The sequence below is a fragment of the Sus scrofa genome, chromosome 17 (assembly GCF_054392235.1).
Source record: "Sus scrofa isolate SSC_HxYL_T2T_F1_AM1 chromosome 17, Sscrofa_HxYL_maternal_Yorkshire_Landrace_v2.0, whole genome shotgun sequence".
NCBI classification, from domain to species: Eukaryota; Metazoa; Chordata; class Mammalia; order Artiodactyla; family Suidae; genus Sus; species Sus scrofa.
Window position 1 is genome coordinate 58,913,336 of NC_139399.1, and position 19,283 is coordinate 58,932,618.

The following is a 19,283-nucleotide window of genomic DNA, read 5'->3' on the forward strand; positions in this document are numbered from 1 at the left end:
CCCTTGTCCAATCTCCCCACCAGGCAGGCACTGTTATCACATCTTTCAGTGAAAAGGAAAACTAAGCAGGCCCTAGTCCCTCCCCACTGCCCGGCACACAGTGGGGGCTCCATGGTATTGGTCAGATAAACATCTGTGTCCCTCTGGGCTGGGGACCTCCAAGGCAGCCTGGGAGGTGGGCTGGCAGAGCCCTGGACCAGGACCAGGACCAGACAGAACTGGTCAAATCCCAGCTGCCCACTTCCTGCGACTCTGGACAAGCCACTCCCCACTCTGGGTCTCAGAATCTCCCTCTTGGTAAAATGGGGATGAAAACATGCCCACTCCTGAGGCGACTCCCACAGGCTGAGCAGAGAGCAGGCGCTCTGAAGCGGTCTCCCCCTCCCACCGGCCTCTCCCCTGGGTTTGAGAACCAAAGGCAGCCTTGGACTGTCGCTGAGATTTCCTCCAGCACCTGAGATCCGACTGAGAAAAGCAAGGTCACTTGTTGTCCATCACTTACACAGCCGGGGGAACATAGGTGATAAATAATTCAACTCTGGGTTAACTCAGTGCCATGGCTATTTTCTCTTACCCAGATGGTCAGATGGAGGTCACTGCTCATTAATTACAAAGAAGGAGTGGAACACAAGGCTGCCTGGTTAACTTTGCTTTCAGGGAAAAGCTTTGACGTTAGGGAGGTGACAGACTGCCTTCCACCAACTGCACAGGTGTGTGTGTGTACGATTACACATTCATAAGAGATCTTTAGCAGTTCCCATTGTGGCTCAGTGGAAATGAACCAGACTAGTATCCACGAGGCCCTGCTCAGGGGGTTAAGGATCCGGCGTTGCTATGGCTGTGGTCCAGGCCAGCGGCTGCAGCCTTGATTGGACCCCTAGCCTGGGAACTTCCACATGCCACACCTGTGGCCCTAAAAAAAAAAAAAAAGAAAAAAAAAAGATATTCAGTCAACTACCGTGGAAGTTGAGTGTTCTCTCGTGGGGTCTTGCCTCAGTTTACCCAGGAGGACACCTCTGGTCTAATCTCATTCCCTCCCACTGCAGCCAAGGGCCACCACCCAGCCGCATTTGTGTTCTGGGCCACCTTTTCTGCAAACGGTGGTAGCTGACCTCCAGGGGGCGCTCACTGTGCTCCAGACCTGCTGCTCAGAGACTCCGTGCGCCACCTTGTGGCCTCCTCACCGCACTCTCAGTCAATGGGAGCAGGGGACATCCGCAGCCCTGCCTGTCCTGCCAGTTACTTCCCGGCCTTTGGATAGGAACACCCCATTTTCCTTCAGAGAACTACCTGCACTTATGCTAAGTCTGTGCGGATTGTCTAGAGCTGAACGACCCCCTCCAGACCTCAGGTGTGGCCATGTGACCCAGCCTGGGCCACTCAAGTCAGGATTGGATGATGGACTCAGCGGGGACAGGTAATTTGGGCCAGGCCAGTGGGCCTGGGACGTGGAATTTGTGCTAGGATTCACAGGAGAGAGAAAACCCCTCCTCTGTGGGGACTGCCACGCTGCCCAGAGCTGCTGGTGGCCTTCACTGCCGCCGCCTGAGGAAGCCCATCTGAGGTTTGAGAGAATGCACAGCTGAGGGCTAGAGGATCACAGGTTACACTTCTTTTCACTGTTGGTGATTAAATTTTTTTCTCAAGGAATAAAAACAAAAACAAAACACCCTAAGTACAAAGTGGAATCTTGGATTCTGGAAAAGCGACATTAGTGGAAAAACTGGGGAAATCTGAATAAAGTATGGACTTTCAATTAATAGAAATGTAATGAAGGCTTTTTTCTTAGTTTTGACAAGAATGATGGTTCTTTAGATGGTAACACCGGGGGAAGCTGGGTGCACGGGATATGGGAAAACTCTACTATCTCTGCAACCCTTCTGTCACCTAAAGTTATCTCAAAATAAAACTGAAGGGGGAAAGCCTGATTCTGTGCACAGCTCTTATTCTTATTACCTCCTCTTTTCAGAGGGTGAAACTGAAGCCCAGAAAAGTGAAGTCACTTGTTCAAGGTCACACAACTAGTCAGTGGCAGAGCTGGGCTTCCACCCAAGTCCATCTGACTCGAAAGGCTGCCTTTGCTTTTCACCCCTATGTCGCATGGACCCACGATCTCTATCTGGGCTGAGATGGACCCTGGTGCCCCTGTGGCCCCCAGAGCCCCCTCCCCTCGCTCAGAACCACACGGGGGTTCCTGGGGCCACGGCTGCTGAGGCCCAGCCAGATGTGGGGAAGGAAGAGAGGAGTGAAACTGGACGGATGGGGTCACGATAGTGGTGTCAGCTGAGCGTTACTAGGATCGGTGGAGCTGCCTGACTGCTCAGAGCTAGGGGGGCGGCCTGGACTGTGATGGGCCTGCTGAAGCAGGCCTTTGGGTCCTCTCCTCTCCCCGTCCACTCAGCCCACCCACACCCCCTAAGAGCCAGCCTCTTCTCCCTGCCTGGACCTTGGATCTCAGCCCACCATGCCCTCCTCTGGTGCCTGGATGCTGTGCCCTCACCCCCATCCCACCTCAGTCTAAACCCCAAGTCTTCTGCGAAGATCCTATGAGATGATGTTTTTAAATGCTCCATAGGATGGCACGTGGTAAATGCTCAATATCTTTTGAAATGATTATTCCTGACTTGGATGTGACCACAGCAATCCCAGCTACCCTTTCTCAGTAGCCTCTCAGAACACTTTCTGCACCTGGCCTCTGGGTGGCGCTCTCTCCCAATTCCCATCCCGGCTGCTCCTTCTCACCCTTCCAACCCCCCACACTGGAGAGGCCCAGGCCTGGCCCGTTCTCCATCCACCCTTGAGCCACCATCTCTGCACCATCAACTCCCAAGTGTGTCCAGCCCAGACCTCAACCCTGCATTCCAGACCCTTCTTTCTCCAGGTGCTCCTCCCCACCCATTCTCCATCTCGAGCTCAACAGGCCCCCAAACAAAACCCTAATTTTCTCCCCCCAAACTTGCTCCTGCCACCGTCTTCCTCAACTTCATCCTTCCTGCTGCTCAGACCCAAACCTGAAGTCATCCTTGTTGACACCCTCTCCCAATGTGCCTGCCAACAGCAAAGCCTCTGAGCTCTACCTGGAAATACACCCTGAATCCAGTCACTCTCCCTCCCACCCTCTGGTCCAGCACCATCCTCTCTGCCTGCACAATGCCGTGGCTGCCTCCCTCATCTCCCTGCCTCCACTCCCTGACTACGGTCTATTCTCAGAATGTTGCCAGAATGTCCCCTCTAGAGCAGAAGGCAGGCCATGTCGCTCCTCTGCCCAGAGTCTTTAAAGGGTTCCCATTTCAGAGGAAAAATCAAAAATGCTCCCCATGGCCTGCCTGTCTGGCACCTGCTACCTCCCTGCCGCATCACCCTCATCCCCACCACAGGGCCTTTGCACTTGCTGTGCCCCCTCATCCTATGCATCTACACGGCTCACTCCCTCATTCCTTTGAGTTTCTGCTCAGATGTCATCTTCTTGGTGAGGCCTTCCTCGATCACTCAAAAAAGCAGCCCCTAGGGAGCTTCCTGGTAGCTCAGTGGGTTAAGGACCTGTGATGCAGGTTCGAGCTCTGGTCTAGGAAATTCTACATGCGGTCGGCATGGCCAAACACACAAACAAACAAACAAAAAAGCAGGCTTTCGTCTCTCCCTGCCACTAACCCCTTCCCCTGCTTTGTTGGTTCTCCATGGAATTTATTACCTGTAAGTATTTTCCATTCGCACTTGCTTATTATTCTCCCAGCAGAATGTCAGCTCCATAAGAGCAGGGAGCTGGTTCTGCTCAATGCTCCACCCCAGCTTCTAGAATGGCACCTGGCACACAGTGAGCCCTCACTAAATATTTGTTGGGTGTGTTTGCCGAGCTCTCGCTATCCGCCAAGCAGCTACAGGATGTGTGTGTATCGCCCCCTTCCATCCTCCCCACAAAGCCTTGAGAAGGGTCCGGCCATCCCTGCCTTACAGAGGAGTAAACCGAGTTAAGGGGCTGACTTGCCAGGAAGCGGCAAAGTCAGGACTCAAGCACAGGCAGGTTGGGCACAGAGCCTGTGCCTCAAACCACTGCGCTACACGGCCTCTTGGCTCTCAAGACTTGAGATCTCGAAGGGTCTTCCACCTGCCCGGACTCTGGACGCCGCCAACCATGCCACCTCGGAGGACAGCCCATCCCCAACTCCCTCCAGGTTCTCCTGGCCCCACCAAAGGCTGTTCCCCAGACTTTCTGCCACTCAAGCCCCCAGGCCAGCATCCAGTTCTGCTGACTGAGGTCATTTCCATAAGTGATTCTGGGGACAGTTTGGAGTTCCAAGTCACTGCCCATAAATATGGTATTAGGCACAAATGGGGCCCCAACTGCTGATGAAACCCCTTGCCAGCCTCCGCCTGCAGGGACAGTTAATGGCTCTGAGAGAAAACTAAAAATAAGTCCTAAGTCGATGGGAGCGGAATTACCCAGAAATGTCAGCCTGTGCCACTGTCACTGCGGAGGTGAGGCCAAGAGAAGAGGGAGCGCCGGGACTGGAGAGGCAGCATCCTCAGGCCCACTTTCTCTCACTCCAGGATCTGGGCCATCACCAGCTCCACCGGCTGCCTTCCTTTTGTTTCCAGAATCTGTCCACGTCTGCCTCATCTCCATGGCCACCAGTTGGTCCTGCCACCACTGCCCCTGCTTCTGCCCTTGCTCCTCAGATCCTGACCCTCGTCTGCTCAGAACCCTGCAGGGCTCCCACTGCACCCAGAACTACCCCGAGTCCTTACCCTCCACGGCCCTTTCCCTCGTCCCACGACCCCTCCCCTCACTCTGCTTCGACCAACTCCTTGCTGTTGCCCAAACACCTCGCGTGATCCAACCCCAGGGCCTTTGCTCATGCCATTTCCCCTGCCTGGAATTCTCTGTCCTCACATCGTCCCCAAATCTAGCTCTTTCTTCTCCAGAGCTCAGCACAGAGAAGCTTCCCGGCTGCCCCAGCCAGAAAAGACCCCCAGGACCTACCTAATCATGACCTTGTTTTATACCCTGTGTATCAGCATCATATAAACTCACCCTCTGTGGTTAATTGATGTCTACCCCACCCTGCCCAAAACATAAGCAACACAGAGCAGGGGCTGTGAGGTCCAGGGTGAGTATTCAGTGGAACTTTTTATTTTTATTTATTTATTTATTTTTGTCTTTTTAGGGCCTCATCCACGGCATATGGAGGTACCCAGGCTGGGGGTTGAGTCAGAGCTGTAGCTACTGGCTTACGCCACAGCCACAGCCATGTCAGATCTGAACCGCGTCTGCGACCTACACCACAACTCACAGCAACGCCGGATCCTTAACCCACTGAGTGAGGCCAGGGATCGAACCTGCATCCTCATGGCTGCTAGTTAGATTCGTTTCCACTGAGCCATGACAGGAACTCCTGGAACTTTTAATTGAGTCTTCAGAATAACTGGTCTGCACACCTCAATAATGTCACGGTTATGAGAAACAATGAAAGGCATTGTTCTTTTTGGAAGCAAAGGCAATGAAAACTGTTCCATGTTAAAGAAAAATACAAATACAGGGTGCCATCCTGGGCTGGATTCTGGACCAAGATGAGCCATAAAGGATTTTATTGCAACAACTGGCAAAACTGGCATATGGACTGTGTACTAGACAATGCTGCTGTATCTGGGTTAGTTACTGAATTTGATCACCATGCTGTGGTCACGCAAGAGAATATTCTTGCTCCTGGGACGTGCATGCTGAAGTAACTAGGGGCAAAGAATCACAATGCCTGCAACTTATTTGCAAATGGTTCAATCAGACAATCACAGGAGGAGAGAGAGAAAGCAAATGAGGTCCCCACTTAAAAATGGGGAGTCAAAGTATATACGAGTTCACAAAACTACTCATACAGCTTTTCTGTAAGTTTTTTTTCTAAATAAAAAAATATAAATACATAGTGAATGAATGATCCTGTTCACGAGACTGTCTGTCAGGGAACTGGGCAGACAGCTGGGTGTGTGCACACACCCACACTCACAGTGCCACACGCTCCCACATGTACACCCACACACACACGTGCACACTCCCACCCAGGCACGTGCATATGGACCCTCAGGCACGAGCCTAAGTGTGTCTGTCAGCACACAGCCACCTGTGTGTGCACACCTCACACCCGCACCTGCTGGCACCCACCTGGGTGGCCCAGAGCTGCAGCACCAGAGCCCGCGCCTGCATCTGCTCCGACACGCCCATCTCCTCCAGGTGCTGCAGGTAACTCTCCAGCCACTTGCTCCGGTGGGCCCGGGTGGCCAGCCTGGCTGGGGACAACAGCTTCCACAGGCGACCTTTGACCCTGCACACCCGGTCCTTATCCCCTGCAGGAATGGAGCACAGAGGATGTGAGTTACAGATCCGCTTCCAGCCCAAGGCTGCCCAGCCCAGACCTCCCACAAAGCCAATGGTCCTCTGGGTGCCACTCCAGGGGTTGGGTGTTCCTGTGGCAAAGAGGCCACAGAAGAACAGCCCTGTGAGAACCCCAGTGGGAATCCCTTAAATGCTGGCCTGGCCTGGAGTAGGTGCTCAATAAACATTTGCTAAATGAATGGGTTTCTTTGCACAGCAGGGGAAGGAGCAGGGAGCAGGAAGCTGCATTCTGCCTCTCCAGGGTCTGATCCCAGAGGATCCCGGCCCACATGCACGCGGGGATCCCAAGAGCAGGCGCAACACAGCTGCAGTCAGGAGGCATCAGGAGTGACCAAACGACCATCAGGAGGGGTAGAACGGTCCAGGGTCTCAGACTCAGCCGCCTTCGGGAAAGGCAGGTAAAGTGAGGGAGGGAGGAGGGCCGGTGGTCCCACTCAGCTCCACCCACCAGCCCCTGGGGACTGATGCAGACACAGCCAGGGAGTCTGTGTTTCCAGACGAAACTGAAATCCAGACGTTCATGAGGAATCTTCTCATGTGTTTTAAGGTTAGCATCTAAGTAATAAATTGCAACCACTGTCCAGGCACAAAAACGTCTCTGGAAGTCAACTTTGGCTCATGGATCACTAGTTTGCAAACACCATGAAATAAACAATGTTGTGTTTACATTCTGGAAAACCACGCCGCAGTGAAAACCAGTGAGAAGTTTTTTATGTAAGGCCAAGCCAGGCCCACACAGGCAGACCGCTGAGGGAGTAAACCCAGGTGCTTATTAGTTGAACACTGTGTTACTGCCACAAGGCGATGCTATAGTGACATACATATGGGCAAATCCCACATCACCCCTCGGCAAAGCAGGAGTTGCTTTGGATTGCTGTGATGTTCCAAAGGACTAGAAATGCTCTTGTTGACCTTTTGGGGGCCACAAAGCAGTGTTTCAGGAAGACTCATCCACTCAGTGGCTCTAAACCAGGCTGTATATTACAGGACATAAAATGTAGGCTAAGCTTATCTATATATACTCGTTACATTTTTCAGGTAATATGCTCCACATGCTTTTCTTCAACCTCTAGACACTTTTTTTAGGTGACACACTTCTCAATTTAAAGCAACAAGGCCAGAGTTCCCGTCATGGCACAGCAGAAATGAATCCAACTAGGAACCAAGAGGTTGCGGGTTCGATTCCTGGCCTTGCTGAGTGGATTAAGAATCCGGCATTGCCGTGAGTTTTGATGTAGGTCGCAGATGTGGCTCGGAACTGGCGTTGCTGTGGCTGTGGCGTAGGTTGGTGGCTACAGCTCCAACTGGACCCCTAGCCTGGGAACCTCCATATGCCGCGGATGCAGCCCTAAAAGGACAAAAGACAAAAAATAAAAAATAAAATAAAGCAGTGAGGCCAAGAAACTCCCCCGTAGTCTAACGGTTAAGGATCCAGCAGTGTCACTGCTGTGGCTCAGGTCACTGTAGTCGCATGGGTTTGATTCCTAGCCTGGGGAACTTCTGCATGCCATGGGTATGGCCAAAAAAAAAAAAAGTTAAATTACACATGTGGCTGGCATTCTATTTCTACAGGATAGCACTGGGTTCTAGCAGGATAACACCAAACCAGTAACAATGGTTACCAAGGGGCTAGATGTAGAGGAAATGTGGTCAATAAAATTTGCCTTCTCTGTAATATTTGATTTTTTTTTTTCTTACGAGAGGCAGGGGAGCCCAGTTAACAGCCCAAGCTCTGGAGAATTTGAACAAGGGACTTCATTTTTTTTTTTTTTTTTAATCTCTTCTAGGGCTGCTCCCAAGGCATATGGAGGTTCCCAGGCTAGGGGTCGAATCAGAGGTGTAGCCACTGGCCCACACCAGAGCCGCAGCAACGCAGGATCTGAGCCGTGTCTGTAACCTAGACCACAGCTCACGGCAATGCCGGATCCTTAACCCACTGAGCAAGGCCAGGGATTGAACCTGCAACCTCATGGTTCCTAGTTGGATTTGTTAACCACTGCGCCAAGACGGGAACGCCAACATTAGCTGTATTATTAAACGAGCTTAATGAATGTTAGTCAATTATTAGTTTAAGGAGAATGTGTTCATGTGTTATTTCTATTAATAACTTCTATTATTAAGAAATAAAACATTGTGGAGTTCCCGTCGTGGCGCAGTGGTTAACGAATCCGACTTGGAACCATGAGGTTTCGGGTTCGGTCCCTGCCCTTGCTCAGTGGGTTAACGATCCGGCGTTGCCATGAGCTGTGGTGTAGGTCGCAGACGTGGCTCGGATCCCGCATTGCTGTGGCTCTGGCGTAGGCCGGTGGCTACAGTTCCGATTCAACCCCTAGCCTGGGAACCTCCATGTGCCGTGGGAGCGGCCCCAAAGAAATAGCAAAAAGACAAAAAAAAAAAAAAAGAAAGAAAGAAAAGATTGTGAGATAAAGAGGACCCAGTTTGTAGCCAGAGAGACCCACGCTGAAATCCCAGCTCTGCCCCTTCCTCGAAGGAGGATCTTGGGCAAATCACTTTGTATCTCTGAGCCTCAGCTCCCCATCTGTAAAATGGGGCAACCTGGCTCACAGGACCAGTAGGAGGACTCAAAAAGATCACGTACAGAACACACTCCGTACTGACAAGGGTTTGGTACATTATACTTGCCACATTCCTGCCATTTTTATAAGGTATTGTTTATCAGCCCCAGTGTACAACTCAAGGCTGTGATCAGAACTGCCAGGGTCGTGCTGGGGACTCGGAAGCAGGAGAGTCAGGTTCAATCCCAGGCCTCTCATGCTGTGTGGGCTTGGCTGAGCCCTGTCCATCTCGGGGCCTCAGTCTCTCCATTTGTAAAACAAGTGCCCTTGGCTTGGAAACACCTCTGTCCCTGAGGACCTGAGGGTACAGGTCAGAGATGCCCCCAGTGAAGACCTGTTTTTGTTCCTGTGTTTTACCTTTAAAGTGCATTCAATTTTTGCATTAGACCCTGTGATTCTTTAATATAAGAATATATTTTCTGGAAGTTCCCTTGTGGTTACAGAGGGTTGAGGATTTGCTATTGCCCCAGGTGGGGTGCAGGTTTGATCCCTGGCCCAGAGAATTTCCACATGTCATGGGTATGGCCAAAAAAAAAAAAAGAATGCCTTTTCCCCCCAAACAACATTCAAATTAAATAGCCACGAATCCAGTGAAATGAATATTCCAGAAAGAAGCAGTACGCTTAGCTTGGGGTTACTCAACTCTCTACTAAATGAGAAGCACCAGACCCAATGGTCTCAGGGACCCCAAAAGGGTCAATTTGTTTTTAAAATGTTTAAATTATTAAAAGCAAAGTTATAATAATGCATTCAAATGGGAAGTAACAATAACAATAAAAGAAAAAGAAACTCTAAGAGTTCAGGCAAACCTTAAAAAGTAAACTTCTCTCCATCCCATCTCAGTCTTCTCAGAGTTAAAAATCTATACATGTTTCCACATTAAACACACACACACACACACACACTGTTGTGCCCCTTTTTCATAACAGTAGATTTCACCCTGCAGCAGTACATTCTGTTCCTTTTTACAGTTACATAGTTTTCCTTTGTGTGAAAGCATAATTTACGTCATCAGCTGCTACTGGTGGGCATTCAGGTTTTTCTAGGGTTTGCTAAGCTAAGGGACATGACAATGGATACAGGATTGGTAGACACATGCAAGCATTTCTGTAGGATAATTCCAAGAGGCAGAAGTACAAGATCAAAGGCATGTGTGTTTTACATGTTGACAGGTTCTGCCAAGCTGCGTTTCCAAAGAAGCTGCAGAGCTCCATATGCCCCCCAGCAAGGTCCAGGTCGGGGCGGGGGCTTTCTACCCCCCAGCCTCCAGTCCCTAGCTGAAAACCTTTCCCACATCGCCACCTGCTGCCCATACTGGGAAATGCAGCCTTCCTATTCCTAGCCCAGAGCTACTCCCAGAATAACAGGGAGAGTTGCCCTCTGCATCCAACAGACTCCCCTGGACGGAGGAAAGGGCAAAGGAGAAACTCCTCTTCCCTGGAGAAGCAATCAGTGCTGGGATGTGTCATTCAGTGCTTTATGTACAGAATTTTGCCATCAGACAGGCCAAGTTTCCATTTTGCTGGCTCTGCCTCCTTCCAGCTATTTGTCTATGGCAAGTGGCTTCACTTCTTTGAGCTTCAGGTTCTGCACTTGCAAGACGAATTCAGTAATACCAACCTTCCAGCACTGATGCCAGGAGTCAAAAAGATAAGGAGCTGCCTCTAAAAAGTCATTAAAAGTCATGAATGGGCAATTCAAAAGAGGAAAAGCAAATGGGTTTTTTTTTTTTTTTATAAACATGAAAAGATGTTTCATCATAGTAGTCAGGGAAATGCCCATAAAACCAGATGCCTCTTTTCTGCCCATCAGATTGGCAAGGATTTAAGGACTGACAACTGCATGTTGACAAGGTTGTGGGAAAATGCAAATTAAAACAAGTTACCCATCTCTGCCCAACAGATTGGCAAACAAATGAAACATCTGATAACATCTGGTGGGGAATGAGCAGACGCCTTCCCTTTGGAAGACATACTAATTGTTCTATAGTTTTGGAAATGATGTGGTAATAGCTAATAAAAATTTTAATGTGTACACCCTTTGACCTGGCAAATCCACTTCCAGGAATGTGCTAGAAAGAAAGGAAATCACCAGATGATAGAAGAGCTACAAGTGCAATGAAACTCTGTAATAGCCACCGAAAGAGAGGAAATAATTATAACTATCCATCAGAGGGGGGTGGCTGCCTAAATATTGACCTGCAAGAGCTAGAAAGAGCCTGGATTTTGTGTGTGTGTGTGTGTGTGTGTGTCTTTTTAGGGCCGCACCCGTGGCATATCAAAGTTCCCAGGCTAGGGGTCGAATTGGAGCTGTAGCTGCCGACCTACACCACAGCCACAGCAATGCCAGATCTGAGCCGCATCTGTGGCCTACACCACAGCTCATGGCAACACCAGATCCTTAGCCCACTGAGCGAGGCCAGGAATCAAACCCGCGTCCTCATGGATACTAGTCAGTTTCATCACCACTGAGCCACGATGGGAACTCCGAGTCTGGTTTTTTTAATGTTGGTTTTTATATCTTTCTACTTAGCTAGATTCTTTTTTTGCTTGAGTTGGTTTTATTATAGACTTTCTGGGGTTTTCTGGGTATAGTATCAGATTATCTGCAAATAGGGATAGTTTTATTTCTTCTTTACTCATTCTTATACTGGCAATTGATTTCTCATATCTAACTGCATTGGTCAATGTCTCTAGAAGATGTCTGAATTGACATGAGAGAATGCACAGCTATGTTGTTAGGTTAAGGACAATAAGTTGCAGATAACAGATAAGATCCCTTTTTGAAATATATACAGTGATACTCTAATACGTGTATCTGTCTCCATTTTCAAAATAGAGCATCCCTACAAGACACTGGGAAGGGATATATAAGCATGTTAACCTTAGTTTCCATAGGAACCTGGGCTTGGGAGAGTATTATTACTTTTTACTATCTATATCATCTATCACAGCTAAAACATCTAAGACGTCTTGTAATTTAAACAATCTAATGTGTTACAAGTTTGATTTTTTAAAATATATAAATAAAAGAAATGGGATAATGAGCTGTTGTGAGCACTGACTGAGACAGTGCTGGTGTCTGGCACACAGAAAGTGCTCACAGAATAGTGTGGGGGTTTCTGTTTGTTTGTTTTTTGGTTTGGTTTGTTTTTTCTCCAGCCAATCCTAACAGCCCCCCTCTGAGAGGATCCTACCATTCGCCCCATTTTACAGGTGGGATGACTGACACACGGAGAGAACACATAAGAGCCAGTCAACTACCTCAAGCCACCAGAACTCAGATTCTCTATCAACCACTGCCTGCCCTCCAGAAAAAAGACCTCAAGCAAAAAGAAGTAAAGTAACTTGTCCCAAATCACCAGGAAGCAGCAGAGTAGGGGTCTTGCTGAAAGTGTCGAAGACCAGGACATAGAGTATTTCTTAAGCTTCCCCGGGTACTTGCCAAACACGTCGTTTCCCAGCCTCCCTGGAGATTCAGATTCAGATGGACTGGGATGGAGCTTGCGGACTTGTCTTATTAACAAGGGCCCCTGGTGGCTCAGCAGATTAAAGATCCAGGGCTGTCACTGCTGGGGCATGGGCTTGATTCCTGGCCTGGGAACTTCTGTATGCTAAGAGGACAGCCAAAACAAAAACAAAAACAAAAAACAAGGACCCCAGAGGAGTCTTCTCACTGGGGAAGTTTGAGGCACAGTGGCCTGGGGAGAAAGCAGCCCACTGGTTCCTATGGCCCTGGCTCTGAACCCGGCACGAAGCTCTTACCAGTACAGAGTCCTGTCTGTAGCCATGAAAATGAATGACATGGGTTTTTACAAACCAATGTGGAAAGTTCACTGAAAACTCTAAGTGGCAGAACAATTCCTCCAGCGTGCTATGCCGATGTTATCAAAGCACAGGGCCAATAACTAAGTGAAAGGAAGGCACGTGTGCCCAGAAAGACATGTACAAGAATGTAACTCATACCCCCTAACTGGAAACCACCCAGGGCTCCATCAGCTAGAAGGGATTACGAATTGTGGTTATTACTCTAATGAACTACGGCACAGCAACAAAAAAGAACAAACTACTGATACATATGACACCTCACGTGAATCTTACAGACATGAAAGGGCACGTGTTGTATGATTCTTTTCCTTTTCAAGAACAGGTAACACTAAGCTGAGGCGAAAGAAATCTATATAGTGCCTACCTCTGGGGGTGGATTTTAACTGGGAAAGGGCATGAAAAATTTAGATTTACCTTTCCGCTGTGCAGACATGTGTGCTTTCTTATATGTAAATTATACCTCAGTTAAAAAAAAAGAAATAAAAAACCTTAAGGAGTTCTCCCGTGGCACAGTGGGTTAAGGATCTGCTGTTGTCACTACAGTGGCTGGGATCACTACTGGGACGCAAGTGCAACCCCTGGCCCAGGAACTTCCACATGCCATGGGTGCAGAAAAACAAAAATAAAAACCTTAAAAATAACAATAAAACACAGCTTGTATGTATATGTGTGTGTGTTTTTAGAGAAATCTGTGTCAGGATACACTCCAAGCTGGTAATAATGGCCACATGTGTGGAAGGCAGAGGTGGTACTGGGCTGAGACAGCAAGAAAGCAGAGAATTCTTTTATTGCTCCCTGTAAATTATTTTATGTGGCTGGAGTTTCTTATAACCCGCATAAACTACTTGTAAAAATTTTTAAAGCAAATTAAATCTTTTTATTTATTTATTTATTTTATTTTTTTGTCTTTCTTTTTAGGGCCGCACCTGCAGCATATGGAGGTTCCCAGGCTTGGGAGCGAACTGGAGCCGTAGCCATAGGCCTACACCACAGGCACAGCAATCAAGACCCAAGCCGCATCTGTGACCTACACCACAGCTCATGGCAACACCAGATCCTAAGCAAGGCCAGGGATCGAACCCTGGACTTCCTCTCTAGGTCCCTCATCAGCCCCACCACCCACCAAGGCCCCCACGGTGCTTACCCACTGACAGGGAGCCACGTGCCAATTTGGGGAGCAGCAGGTCAAGCTGGCGGAAGGTGTGGAAGACGTCGGCTGAGTGGACACGGTCCTGGGCCTGGCTCTCCTGGGTCCATGGCGGTGTCTCAACGCCATACAGGGTCAGGTAGCCAGCTCTGGGGGCGGCAAAGAGCTGGTCAGGGGGCGTCTTTGGATACTGCCAGCCAGAGCCTACCAGAGCTGCCAAGCTCTTCTTCATTCTTACGCCAAAGGAGTACCTACTTTTCCTCTCATGTGACAGGGCCCGTTCTGAGCCAGAGAGTCAGCAGTGAGGAAAGCAGACAAAACCCTCAAGCCCTGATGGAGCCAGCAGTCTAGTGTGGGACACAGAGGGAGACGTGCGCAGACCAGTCGCATAGCAGCTGGTGCTCGCCGAAGGATGGGAAGGAGCCAGCTTGGGAAGCAGAGGGAGGATCCGAGACACAGGGAAGAGTCAAGCTCCCCGAGGCAGGAAGGAGTGTGAGGAGCTGCGAGGAGGCTGGTGAGCAGAGCAGAGAGGGACAGGCAGTGGGGCGAGACGGGGCACCAATCAGGAAGGGAGGCTCCCGCCCCCAGAGGGGCAGTCAGGGCAGGCTCCCCGGAGGAAGCAGAGTCTGAGCTGTGACCTGCAGGATGAGCAGGGGACAGGGGTTCAGGCAGAGAGCACAGGCTGGGCCAAGGCCCGGAGCCATGGAAGCAACTGTGACAGGGTCAGAGAGCTGCAGGTGCCACGGGCCCAGGTACTGGCACTGAAGGGTGAGGGGATGGGGTGGAGCGGCCTGGGAGCTGGCAGAGCCTGTCACGCAGGGCAGGTGGGGCTGGGTTTCCAGGGTGAGAAGGGTGGCCTTGACCTCAAGGGCCCCGAGGGGTCTGAGCAGGAGAAGGACAGGGCCCAGCAGGGGGTACAGAGGAAGGAAGAGATAGAGGAGCAAGTGTGGGCCCTCGTGTGTGTACATACACACACGTGCGTGCCCACACGCACACACACCCCACCCACAGGAACACTCTCAGGGGAAACGTTTTCGCCATCAGCGGCTCTTCAGTGCTGCAGGAGCCCAGCCTCGGTCCTGGGAGGGAAACCACAGATTGTCACTTTTTCCCTGTGGTGGGAGGGGCCAGGAGCTCTGCAGAGAGACCCCCCCCCCCCAGGTCCTCCTAGTTCTGGATCTCCCAGAAGAGGAATGCTCCTGAGGAGAGGGTGGAAGCCGGAATGAGGGAGGATGGGGCCGAGGGAGGCCGTATCTACCCACTTTGCTCCTCGCCTGCTCAGCGCAGGCCCAGAGCAGGTCTTCAGTGAGTGTCCTATCGATGGATGGACGGACGGACGGGAAGGAGGGTGGATGGATGCACAGATAATCAGAACTTAATCCCCAGAACACTGATCTTAAGAGGAAATATGGGGTCGCCATGACTCTGAGCTCAGCCATCCCAGCTACGGTCCCAGCTTTGCCCTGCATCCCACTCAGCTTCCCTCACCCAGTCTTGGCCTCCATGCGCCCAGAGACAGCGAGTGCAACATGTGCCCACCCCACTGGGCAGGGGAGGCAACCCCTCCTTCAGGACAGCCGCCAGCTCCCTCCAGAGTCCAGCCCACTGGCGGCACAGACTGACGCCTCAGCATCAGCCCAGAAGGAATTCCCTCCTCCTCCTCCACACGTGGAAGCCCCCGGGTCCCTCTTCCCCAGACGAACGCCCTCAGTCTCCTACGGCGCACGTTGGAAAGGTGAAGCCCACCAACGGGAGTCGGTCCACAAACATGTGCTGTTGGTTAACAGCTTTCCTAAAAACAACCTGAAAGTATATTTAAACATTCTGGGAAATTCATACAAAATATAGACTCCCCCTTCGTCTCATCTTGAAAAAGGAGGGCATGTGGCCACATGGAGCCTGTAGTCCCCACCTACCAGCTCTGGGCAAGAGTCACGGCAGGAACGAGCTGGCAGGGTCAGACGGGCCTCCCCAGGCCCTGTGGTCTCCCCGACACTGCAGTTAAACACCTGTCACCATTCGCCATCCTACTTGCACTGGTTTTTTTCTTAGAGCAGAAAATTATTTCCTTAGACAAAATTTCTACCAAAAATAGGCAATGAAAAATACCCCCGCAAGAGTCTGGGGTTAGAAGATGCAAACTATTACATGTAGAATAGATAAAAACAACAAGGTCCTACTGTACAGCAGAGGGAACTCTATCCAGTCTCTTGGGATAGACCCTGATGGAAAATAATATAAGAAAGGGAATGTATATGTATGTATGACCGGGTCACTTTGTTGTACAGCAGAAATTGGCATAGCTTTGTAAATCAAGTATAATTTTTTAAAAAGGTAAATAAATTTCATTAAATTTTTTTAAATAACCCCGCAAGAAAAGAAAAGAAAACCAAGAAAACCACAAGGTTTCATGCTGTGGAAGTGAGTGCCCTTCCTGTGGCACCTCCACATCAAAATCACATCTAACACAGCGGGACACACATGATCAAAAAATTACATGAGTAAATACCCACATGACCTATAGGTGGCGCTAGGGGCCATAAAGGAAAAGCTGGAACTAGGCTGGGTAATGAGAAAGAAAGGTCATATGAAATGCGGTGTTAGGAAAGGCCTCCCTGAGGAGATGACCCTTGAGATGAGACTTGAATGCAATGAGGCGGAAGCCATGCAGACAAGTAGGGAACAGCATTCTTAGGCAAGGGAACAGAAACTGCAAAGGCCTCGAGGTAGGAGTGTTCCTGGCCTGTTGCAAGGGCAGCAAGGAGGCTGGTGAGCTGAAACCTGATGAATTAAAGTTAGAACTTGGCATGTGACTCTGAGCGAGGCAGGGGCCCACATGGGAAAGACTGCAGGTTTAAGCAGCGGGATCTCATGGTTCGGGGCTGTGTGAACTGCACCTCTGCATCATCCAACCTGCCCGCTCCCTCTCTATGTCAGGGGCTGCAGGTGGCAAGGAAAAGGCCCGAGGCTCCTGCTAAACCAGGAGCTGCAGCCCGGGCCTCAGGCCCTGAAGACATAGGAATCATTTTACCCCTGCCCCCTGCACTGTGCCTGCTGTTACCATGGGCCTGAACAGACCTAGCTGCCACCATGCGGCCCCCACCTCCCCCAGTGTCACAGCTTTCTCGTTGACTTCTTTGCCCGCACAGGACGGGAGCAGCAGCTGGGAGACCTGGGAGGTCCCCGCTGTGAACTTGCTGGGTGGTTTTAGCTGGGCCCCTCTGGACCTCAGTCTCCCCACCACGTGACGTCAGAGTGGACCAGAACAGCGTCACCCAGACCAAGCAGCCCTTGACAGGGAGAAACGAGGAAAAGTGGACACATCGAGGGTTGTGCCTGAGAGGACAGGCTCTACAGCCAGCCCTGCAGGGACCCCAACCATGGGATTCTGGGCAAATGACTCCAGGCCTCAATTTTCCCATCTGTCAAGTGGGGTTTGTAAAGTACCTGCTTCACAGAGCTGTTGTGAGGATTAAATGCATGAGCACACACCAAACCTGTATGTAAACACATGTGTCACAAATGTTCCTGGGGGCCCATATGCGTCAGCGAATGCCTGTCCTTTATTCTGAAACTGTGTTGCTCTAATTGGGGGGGGGTTGCATTTGAAACGTCCTGCTTTTATGAGATGCTAGTCATTAATGGCACCACCAAAAATCAACAAGCTGTCCTTACTGGCTCTCTTTCTCTCACTGCCTGTGGCTGTGCTCCTCCATCTCTGCCAGTGTTCAATCAAACCCCTCCCCTGGTCCCCTCAACTCCATCCCTAAAGCCCAAATTATTCTCACCATCTCCTGGCCGAGGCCTCCCTCCTCTCTCAGCTGGGCACCTGCTACAGCTTCTTAACAGGTCCCCCGCTTCGCTCTCATTGTCACATGCCCCAACTATGGTCTGGTGTCTATCTGACAGCCAAAGAGAGCTTTGAGGAGTTCCCGTCATGGCGCAGTGGTTAACAAATCCGACTAGGAACCATGAGGTTATGGGTTCGATCCCTGCCCTTGCTCAGTGGGTTAAGGATCCGGCATTGCCGTGAGCTGTGGTGTAGGTTGCAGATGCGGCTCAGATCCCAAGTTGCTGTGGCTCTGGCATAGGTTGGTGGCTACAGCTCCGATTAGACCCCTAGCCTGGGAACCTCCCATATGCCACGGGAGCGGCCCAAGAAATGGCAAAAAGACAAAAAACAAAACAAAACAAAGAGAGCTTTGAAAACTCTAAGTCCAATGTATCACACTCCTGTCTAAACCCCCAAGGTCACGCATCTTACTCAGAATAAATTCCAAAGCCTTCCATGGCCTTGAGGCTCTGTGAAACCTGGTTTCTGCTCATTTCTCTGACCTCATCCCAGCCCCCCACCCCCGCCACCTTCTTGGCTCATTAGGCCGCAGCCACACTAGCCCTCCTGCCAAGCATCTTCCTGCCTCCGGGCTTTTACACTTGCTCTGTGTCCTCTGTCTGGACTCTTGGCTTGCAGGGCATCATATGGTCGGGTCTCAGCTCCGAGGCCAGAACTCAGGGAGGCCCTCCTTGTCAGTCTAGTTAAAACAGCCCGCCGCGCTCTATCGCCCGGCTATGGAGCTCTTGCTGTCCTATTTGCCCCTCTCTGACATAACTGTCTGTCAGTTTGTTGCCTGTTTCCCCCGCCAGCATCAGCTCTGCAAGGGACTTTATTGGAACTTCATCCCTCTTTTCCCTGCTGCATCCCCAGAGCCTAGAATACCGTCTGGCACTGCTGAGGAAGGAACACTGGGGAGGTAACGGGCTTCTCAATATAGGTCTGGGAAAAAGTTCAAGGCCTGGGTTGGTCTCTCAAACACTTTGTTTTTCTGGTCACTGAGGTTCCAGCTCTGGAAGCCACAGGGCGAGATGGTCTCAGAAGCCTCATTCTGCAACTCCCTCCCTGGGTGGCCCTTTTTCTGGCCTGTGATCCCTTTACAACTCACAGGTGAAGTCAAGAGACCACTGCGGTCCCAGATGCAAATGTCATCTTGCAGCCTTTGCTTTGGAGCATTCCAAACTGCTTTCCCACTCACAAAGTCTCCGGGATCCCTTGGCCACTATTAATGCCCGGCCCACAACACTGGGCTCACCTGAGCAGGAAGCTGTAGGAAAAATCGAAGAGACCCATCTCGTGCCAGCCACTGCCCGTTTCCATGGTGTCGCCCAGCAGGACAGTGCGGAGGTTGGTATACATGGCTTCCGTGAGCAGCTGCAGTTCTCTGTGGAGGAGTGTCCTGGGCCAAGAACAAAGGAGTGAGAGTGCGGCTTCCAGAGGAAACATATTCACACAGGCATCTCTTTCCCCAAAACCTCAGAATCCCAGGGTTCCGGTTCCTCACTGGCAATGGGGA

At 50.6% G+C, this 19,283-nt stretch overlaps 1 protein-coding gene across 3 annotated transcripts in view; it reads right to left on the reverse strand.

Moving 5' to 3' along the window:
- PTGIS (prostaglandin I2 synthase) overlaps positions 1–19,283 on the reverse strand; it is a 54,136-nt gene that overhangs the window by 17,950 nt on the left and 16,903 nt on the right. For all 3 annotated transcript variants that reach the window (XR_014832541.1, XM_085004232.1, XM_005654247.4), the window contains exons 4-6: positions 19,023–19,166; positions 13,933–14,084; positions 6,155–6,336 (exon numbers count right to left, since the gene is read on the reverse strand). Coding sequence is in view for 2 of the 3 variants with exons in the window: in XM_085004232.1 (XP_084860358.1) it covers positions 6,155–6,336; positions 13,933–14,084; positions 19,023–19,166 (478 nt within the window). In the remaining variant the exon portion in view is untranslated. The remainder of the gene's footprint in view (positions 1–6,154; positions 6,337–13,932; positions 14,085–19,022; positions 19,167–19,283) is intronic.